Below are 9,207 nucleotides of genomic sequence, written 5' to 3' on the forward strand. Positions count from 1 at the left end.
AAAATACAAAAAGCAGATCAACACGCCACACTAACCATGGAAAGACAGACTGCCAAAGTGTTACAACAAAAATATGCATTTTATCAACAATGTTAAGAGCTGGAAAGCAAAGCTATACAGCACAAATACTAAAATTTGAGTTATATATTAAAAGCATGAGAGGTCTTCACAAGCATGCTGTACGAGCAGAGAAAGAATGTTCTGCAAAGCCACTCCTCACTGACCAGAGCCTGGTTTGAAGTTTAATGAGACACTGTTGATACAGAACCTCTGTCCAGAAGGTGTGGGTCCATCATCAAACACATGGCCTAGATGGGCATCACACTGCAACAGAAATTATTACCATTTTATTATTGTATTGCTGCAGAATGACAGAATCATTTAAGTTGGAAAAGACCTCTTAGAGCCCATCCTTGACTGAGGCCATGTCCTCTCGTCCTGAGGCCATGTCCTCTCGTCCTGTTGCTGGTTGCGTGGAAGAAGAGGCCAATTCCCCACCTGGCTGCACCCTCCTTTCAGGATGTTGTAGAGAGTGATAAGGTCACCCCTGATCCAGGCCAGGATGCCATTGGCCTCTTGGCCACCTGGGCACTCGCTGGCTCCTGTTCAGCTGCTGTTGAGCAGCACCCCCGGGACCTTTTCCAGCTTGCATCTTTCCAGGCACTCTGCCCCAGCCTGTAGCACTGCAGGGGTTGTTGTGACCCAAGGGCAGGAGCAGGCACAGGCACTTGGCCTTGTTGAACCTCAGACCTCCGGCCTCTCCCCATCAATGCAGCCTGTCCAGATCCCCCTGCAGAGCCTTCCTGCCCTCCAGCAGATCAACACTGCCACCCAACTCAGTGTGTCTCAGTGTGTGCAAACTCACTGAGGGTGTCCTTGATCCCCGCACGTGGATCGTGGATAAAGATGTTAAACACAGCTGGTCCCAGCACTGAGCCCTGGGGAACATTGCTGGTGACCAGACACCATTACAATTGCATTATTACCATTGGAATTATGGACCAACATTATGTTGGTACCTACTGTGGTATCCTGAATTAAAAAAAAATTAATGATTAAATCACTGTAGAGTTGTGTGAGTGGGAGAGTCCCAGGGAGTGACAAGGAATCACATCTTGTCAGTGGGCAAGTATCTGCCCCTAGACAAGCAGATCCCAGAAGAGAAAGTCAAAAGGTATTAATGCCAGAAAGTATAGGAAATAAATGAGAGTATCTAGACATCTCAATATTTCATGAAAATTTCAAGTTAATTAATTAATAAGTTACTGTAAGTCATTCTAACAGATCAACTGAGGATTCCCCTCTCAAATTACTGACGTGAAAAAATTAGACACAGTATAGATATCAGTGACATTATAAAATTGGAAGATCTTCAGCTGGGGTTCTTGAAGGCACTTGCTGCATATGGATGTAAATGTGAACTCTTCCAAGATAATGGACTGCAGCAAATTCTTGTTACGTTTGTAGATGTACCTAAGCCTGCTGCAAGCACACTGAAGGACAGGATTAACAATCTTAACAGTTTACAAAAACAGACACACAGAGACATAAAAAGAAAAACAAATCCAAGATGCAATTAATTAAATACAATTGCATACTTTTACACCTTAACAAAAGTAAGAAATAGATTCAGCGTCGGGAAGAAATGGTTAAGAGTGGCAGTTCTTTAGAAAAAGAACATAGCGGGTCCCTGTAATTAACATTACAGATTATGTATTATGGTCTGCGGAAAGGTAAAGGACAGGAACACCATTTCTAACACACCTGAACACCCTCTAACCCCTGCTGCAGGCTGGGGCCAGTTGCAGTGCTATGTCCCACTTTGATCTCTACTACAAGAAGGAAAAGGGTCAATTGGGAAGAATAAAAACCAGAGCAACAGGATGATGAGCACACTAAAAAGCACTGCATAAAAAGGAACAGTTGAAGGAACTGAACCTTTCTAGTCTAGAAAAGAGATAACTGAGGGAGCCAAAATAGCTAGAAAAAACAAAGACAAGGCTTCTTTGAAACAAGAGAATCCACACAAAATAGCTGCGGAGATGTTGGGCACAGCCACCACCCTGCAGGGCAAATAGGAATGGCTGCAAATGGCTTCAATGGCTGGTGTCTCAATCTCCACGTATTTTAAGAACACTTACAAAAAATATTTAGCAAGACTGAATGAGGAAGAACTGTCCCTGTGATGGGCCAAATGCATGGACCCTATCTCAGAGTTTCTTTTACCATCTCTTGTCACACCTTGCATCATACCTTGAGTAAATTTCCTGTCCAAACTCCAGCATTTGGCTATATATACACAATTGGCTTCCCCAGTCACATACTTTTCTTCACTCCAGACTGAGAAAGAATGGCTCCAGTGATACTGTAATTCTCACTGCTGTATTTAGGTAGATTCATTCATGACCACAAAGAAAACTTTCCGTGAAGTTTTGTGTCTTTGTGTATCATCTCCAAAATAAACATACCTGTTTGCAGACAACTTCAGTTCTAGTTGACCCCAGTGAATTATCTGGTCGTCTTGTGATATTGGTATTACTTTCATCTTTTCCACAAGTACCATAAGCCTCAGAAAAAGATGGCCATCCAGTCCCAGAATTGTACTTCTTCTCTGAGCTATTGTGGAAACCAGATCTTGTTAATAAACAGATCTTAATTAATAAACAGAGATGTTACAAAAGAGTCTGCTTCTGTTAAGAACATTGGCTTTCTCCCTCATTCCTCTGTTGTACCAATATTAATAATATTTGGCACAGTAGAAGTTTACTCACTGGAATCAAACCGTGCTGGAAACTGTTTTCCAAAGGGAATTCTCAATCAGCTCACAATAGGAGATTTTGCTTCACTGTTTCTATTTCAATGGCAGGTTGTTATTTCACAAAGCTTAGAAAAGTTTTTTTTTTTTTTTCTGACAACTATGCTATACTAACGTTATGTTATACTAACATTATGCTATAGTGTTTAGCTAAATTACACCTAGAGAGTTGCAGTTTGAAGTCTGCTCCAATCCAGCAATCTCAGAGAAGAGTTTACAAGAAGAAACAAAGAATAGACAAAGTCTGGGCTGGCCCACCAGACCAGGCTCATGCCTGATGATGATAGAGATTTGTCTTGCAGTCAGCCACCAAACTGGTTTGGAAAATCAAACAGAGCTTTGCTCAAACCATCAATCAACTAATGACAAATTCTCACAGCACAAAGATCTACTTTTCCCAAGAGATAATCACAGCCATAAGAAATAGCACAAAAGACTGTCAGTTTTGTGGGTGCCTCCTGTTAATATCCAGGGTTACCAACACTGTTAAGCTGCATATTAAAACCTAGAGCACATTGGCAAATATGATCAAAAGATATTTTAGGGATTTGGTACAGAAATAAGATAATCTCTCCTGTTTAAAACTCTGCAAGCTTTGACAGCAATATGAACCTTCCCCTTTATCAAAGAGGGACCTAGCATGAGTTAGAACAAGAAATGAAGATAGGTTCACATACTTCTCAGATAAGTGGTCTGGAGATTCACCACAACCATTTCCTCATGTTTTTTTTCCCAGTTTCACAAACCCAGTGCTCTTACTGGCATCTAGTGGTGGATGGAGACATCAGCACCATCAGCAGCTCTTGATCAAGGGGATTGAAACGTTAGTTAGGACAGAATTTAAATCAAAGTATGTAATATATATCACGTATATTTCGGTGGGTTATTCACACAGTGAAGACAAATCTGAAAATCTTAATTGCAGTGCCTTTGAAAAATATAAGGCAAACAAACTGGACAAAAAGCTTGAAAAATCCAACCCAAAGAAGAGCACATGAATCAGCATTTCTATAATAATTTCTACAGGGCTGTAGTTGAGTAATGCAGCTGTGGAAATAAAAGAGGATTTGCTAGCACAGAATGACCAAAGGCTAGTTTTTGTGTGGGCTGTTGCTTACTTTTTTACATCAATGCACAAAAAGCCATGAGAAATGCTCTCCCCCCACTCCTCTCCTTAAACTGAAGAGAAATAGGACACAGCACAGGAGCAGCCTGCTCCAAAGCACATGCAGTTTGCAGAATCTGTGTTTGTACATTAAGGTCCTTAGGGCTCCAGGCCTCTTTCTTTCCAGCCAAAGAAGGTTCTCTGCTTTCCCTGCCATAAAACCACACGAGCACTGTCCCTACCAGCCACGGAGTTCCAAGAATGACCTGGGGGACACATTTCCCTACATGACTTCTGACTTCGCTGACATACATCAGTTCTGTTTCTTTTTTATCAAAACTCTTTGTTTTTTGACACAGGAATCCTTATGTTTATTCACACATAGATACAATGATCCTCTTTGAAAACCCACAGAGTCAAGGAAGGTCTTTAACACTGTGTAGGTTTTGCATCTGACCCTGACTGACTCTGTCCCTTACATGTTGCTCACACTACTTAAGTTTATTGTAGATGTTTTCCACTGCTAAAGGAACCATCTTTTGAGCTGTTAAACTAGCTCTCAACAGAAATGGTCTCTGTGTGGTTTTATTAACAGTAATGTCATTTAGATTCCCTAATAGAAACATTTTAGTACCCAAAAATATTGCTGTTCAAGATCATATTTGTCCTTTGAAGTATTTCACCACTTAATTTATGGATAAATGGACTTTCCCTAAACATATGCATTAGATTAGACCTCGACACACCATTCCTCCAGCACATGTAATTTACTTTGATCCCTATTTCAGTTGTCTTGGATGGAATCCAGATAATTCTAAAAAGTGCTTTTTGCTGTATGAATCTCAGCTGTAGGCTATGGTTGGATAAAGGTTTGAGGCTTCATTAAAGCACCACAATTTGCTATCTATAAAGGTTAGGGGTTTGTTCCATGTATTTCCAACCCTTTCAAATGTATATTTGGTAGCAGAAGGTAATAAATTCTGGTATAAATGTATACACACATGTTTCATAGAAAGGAAGAAATACTTCATGTTTACCTGTAGCTAATTATCTAATGCATTTGAGAAAAAAAAAAAAAAAGAAAAGACCATTTTTAATGGACTAGGAAATAAATATGATAAATGAATCTCTTATCCAATACCATTTCTCCCCCTTATTACTTGTGTTCTCCATAGCATAATATCTCCATGGAGAAGATATTTTCAGACAACTTTTCATGTTTAATAGTTTTCAATTTACTTACAAGACTTTTTTTTCCCCCCCTCTAAGTTTGGCCTTTTTTTGTCTGTCAGGCTTAGCATTATCTTCTGCTACAAAGAAAAATATTTATATTCTCTGAGAGCTGGATAGTGCAAAGGACAGCCTGACTGGTTATATTGCTGTTTTGTTACTAGTTTCACAGAAGCAATTCCCTCCAGGGTTTGTCTCTCTTCATGCTGGCCTGTCAATACCAATTGTCTAATATAAAAGACACTGAAATTGAAGGAAAATCTGAAGGAATGGAAGGAACTCTTCCACAGCTTAATAATTTACAATTTTTTTTTCTAATTTAACTGAATTTTACAGAGGTGTATTCAGGTTTTGTATTTATCTTCAGAGTATTTTTTAATGCTGAGCTTACATCAGAAATGGATTTATTTAGAAGTGTTTGTTGAAACTTCGGTTGATTAGCAAACCTCTACAGAAAATTATACATTTAAGCAAATGCATGTTTGCATAACAGTAGTTTTCTGCACTTGGCCAAAGGAAAACTAATCATACCCTATTACAATTTAATTGCTTAGTTCAGGTTTATTTTCAATACATCCATTACATTTTCCCCTCCTTTCTTACTGTCCAGATCTCTTGATCCTTAGTGTCCCATTTGAAGTTCTGATCTGTGATTTATCCTTTAAATCGGCCACATTTCATTCAATTCCCAGTTGGGAATAAATAAGAGCTATTTTCTAGACCAAACATATGAGAAACTGTCTTTCCTGGTTCAGTTACAGAGAACAGAACACCCTCTGCACATCCTACTCCAAGGCACTCTATTTCCTTTTACTTAGACATTAATGAAGTTGCAAAATATATAGTATTGTAAAGAGCACAGAGGTTAACTGTGCAATCACTTGCAGCCAGGCTTTAAAAAGTAGATGTAACCAAAAAGGCAAGAATAGTGGAATTTAATTTAGGGAACAAGGAGGGGATGGGGATGAAGAGATGGTCTCAGCTGCAGTGTGAGTGACCCAGCAATAAGAACATCACAACAGCAGACAAAGGCAGACCAAGGTCTCTCCAACTCAGCAGCATGAGTGACAGAAGATGAGTATGGAGGAGCACAAGAACAGAGCAAACACAGTGATAGTCATGCATAAATAAATGTATTTTGCAGCAACTTGTGGCTTAAGGACCTCTTAAGCAGAGAATTATTATCAACCAAAAAAGAAGTGTGTCAGGAGAAACAGGCAGACCACAGCATGACAGCTGAGTGCTGGCCACTGGCAATCCTCATCAGCTCAAGGAAAAGGCATACCACGCATCTGTGTCATCACAGGCATCCTGGAAGACTTACACACAGCACTTGGGCACCAAGGGATTGTTCCTCTGACCAACGCTTCCCATGCTATTCATGAAAAGACGTTGCCCTTCCTGCCACGATTAATACATGTTAGAGATGCTGTGAAATCTAGAGGATGTTACCTGAAGAGGGGGGCATTGCAGCACACGCAGCAGTATATTCCTGATTCCGTGTTGTTCAGATAGATCCCACTGAATGGCTTTTAAAATAGGAAGGAAAAAAGAGAAGTTAATAATGCAGGTCTTTAAAAGCTCACCATCTGGAAGAAGCATGTAGGAATCAGATTCAAAACAGGAGAAAAAGAAGGCTTCACAGGGGGGCTTTGAAGAACAAACATTAGCAGCCCGAAGAAATGAAGGGGAGGATGCCTTTGGATTAGTAGTGAAGACTACCCCCTACCCCCACAAACTTTGAGACCAGTCAGATGCATAAATCATCCAGGTACCAAGGATGGAGTCGTGACCTCCAAGAAACTGGTGAAATGTGAAGGATCCCAAAGGCCACGGCTCTGCTATGGACTGCCACTACTTTCAAGTGGCTTTACAAAGGGACTCTCCTTCTTCCTGCATGGTCTGGTGCTGGAATCCTTATTTTACAGGTATGGACTTGAGCACAGTTCACTTGATATATGTTCCACGTGTGCAGAAGCCCTGGCTCTGGGCTAGGGACAATCAGCATTCCACCCACAATGCTACATGGCTTCCTTCACAGAAGGAGGAAATGTGGGGACATGCGGGTGGATGATCTGGCACCTGAGGGAGAACGCATCTCTTGAAGGGAGGGAGTGCTATGTTTAACATTTCCGTGGCTAATCTACATATGGTCATAAAAAGGAGACTGCAGGATAAAAATATGATCTCCCTTGTCCTCTGGAGGGGCCTCTACTCTCACCACACAAACAGTTGTTCTGGCAGCAAAGCATCCCAGAAAAAAAACCAAAAAACAATAAAATATGAAAAGAATGTAGAATGTTTTTTTCATCTGCAAAACAGTCTGGATCAGAACAAAATCCACCCTGTTCCGTATGTTGAGTCTAGCTTTCATCCACAGGAAGGTAGGGGAAACTCTGTGAAGAAAGCGAGTGGTGACAGCTTCCCAGGGCAGGATTTCTGTGCCCAGCAGGCAGAGGAGATGGCTCACCCTTGGACAGCATTAGCACTTTTGCTCACCGGTTCAGTTCCTTTTTCTTGTGTAACATAGAATTGCTCTGGAGTCAATTTTTTTTTCCAGTCTGTACCAGCAGCCGCTTCAGCTTGTTTAGTGAGGGGGCCTGTGTCTTTAATTAGATATAGAAAGATAATTTAGTAAGATAACTTAGATTCCATTGATGTTTTCCATCATCATCTCAGTTCCCCTAAAGTTTCTATGCAAAAGCACAGAGGGTAGTTCAGGGACATGAGCAGGGGGCAAGCACAGGACTTTGCAGTTGGTGTGCTACATCCAGAGAGAAGTTCCAGCAAATCACTTGGGAAGGTCTGTAAAGGAAATGGGCACCTTTGACCCAAGGCACCACCCACTCCCAGTGCAGCCCTCTGCCCTGGCTCAGGATAACTGCTGGTCTGCTGGTGCTCCTTCTTCATCCCTGGGTATCACTAAAAGGTTTGGCAAACCTCTTGGAAACCCTCAGAAACCAGAAGTAATGTTCATCTGTGGGCTGTGGAACACTGGCAGCTTCTACAGGCCCCAGTGAAGAGTGGTGCTAAGAAGGACTGGAAGAAAGCAATACCCATAGCCCAAGGGAAATGGAGCCATAGTTAAGGGCAGGACACACAACAGCAGAGCAGAAGTCGCCTATCATGGTCCAAACCTCCAGCAACATACCCTGTGAGTCTGTACACACCACACTTATGGTGATAGGGGATCAGTGAAAAGTTAATAGACTGGCTGAAAAACAGCGAGTAAAATAGCTTAATACCTTCCTAATCAAAAAGTCTGAGGTGGGAAACTACCTCCCGGCCTATCAGCACGGGATCCTTGGAAAACAATCCTGAGGAATGAACACTTGCCTGCATTCATCTCTTGCAAGGTAGAGGTGAGACTCGGGGGCGGGTGGGGGGGAGGCGGGGTGGAGGGCAGGGGAAATGAATATGAAAATGATAGTTTATTCAAAACCCCTAGGGTTTAGCCTGCCAGTTCAAGATAAAAACCTACAGCATGCTAACGCAGCCCTTCCTAAGCGGCCAGAAGACGGCGAGCACGGGGATGCCTTTTCCCCCTCCCCACGCCCAGGCGGGGGTACCTGTGCCTCTGTGCGCAGCGCGGGCGCTCGGCAGCGGGGAGCGCAGCAGGAGGAGCAGGCGGCGGCTCCCGAGCATCCTCCCGAGCATCTTCCCCAGCGGACGAGCCGCCATAGCGGCGGGGCGGGACCGGGGAAAACGCCGGCCGTGTGTAATCCCTGCGTTCCACCGAAGGAGTCAGACCTCATAAACGAATGAGAAGAATACCCGCTTAAATGATGATGCAGCATTTGCAGGTAAAGGTTTCAAACACTTCTTACCGAGAGGCAAAGAGACCAGTGTGAAAAACGAGGTTCGCTCTTCTGATAAAATTAAAAAAGTTTAATAACAGACAATAGGAGACAAAGATAATAAAGCAAAGAGTTAACGGCCGGGTGCTTGGCATTAAGCCAAGAGCACATCTACTATCCTTGGAGTCACCTTTCAAACACCTTTGCTATTACATCAGCCTGTTGGGTATTCATAAACCATTATGCATATTCAAACTCAT

General features: G+C 42.2%; 1 protein-coding gene across 1 annotated transcript; it reads right to left on the bottom strand.

Annotated features, from left to right (window-relative positions):
* Positions 1-210: 210 nt before the first annotated feature.
* On the bottom strand, positions 211-8,831 carry MSRB2 (methionine sulfoxide reductase B2). Its single transcript, XM_062494326.1, has 5 exons — positions 8,720-8,831; positions 7,650-7,756; positions 6,603-6,679; positions 2,469-2,616; positions 211-324 (listed from the first exon to the last, which is right to left on the bottom strand). Exons 1-5 carry the CDS (start codon positions 8,829-8,831, stop codon positions 217-219), a joined length of 552 nt encoding a protein of 183 aa, XP_062350310.1. The 3' UTR covers positions 211-216.
* Positions 8,832-9,207: the final 376 nt, after the last annotated feature.

Source organism: Cinclus cinclus, chromosome 1 (assembly GCF_963662255.1).
Source record: "Cinclus cinclus chromosome 1, bCinCin1.1, whole genome shotgun sequence".
NCBI lineage: Eukaryota > Metazoa > Chordata > Aves > Passeriformes > Cinclidae > Cinclus > Cinclus cinclus.

Coding starts and splice junctions, on each gene's coding strand:
- MSRB2 (XM_062494326.1), bottom strand. CDS start 8,831: ATGGCGGCTCGTCCGCTGGGGAAGATGCTCGGGAGGATGCTCGGGAGC. Junction 6,680..7,649: donor AAGAAAAAGGAACTGAACCG/GTGAGCAAAAGT, acceptor CTATTTTAAAAG/CCATTCAGTGGGATCTATCT. Junction 2,617..6,602: donor TGCAATGCCCCCCTCTTCAG/GTAACATCCTCT, acceptor TTTCCACAATAG/CTCAGAGAAGAAGTACAATT.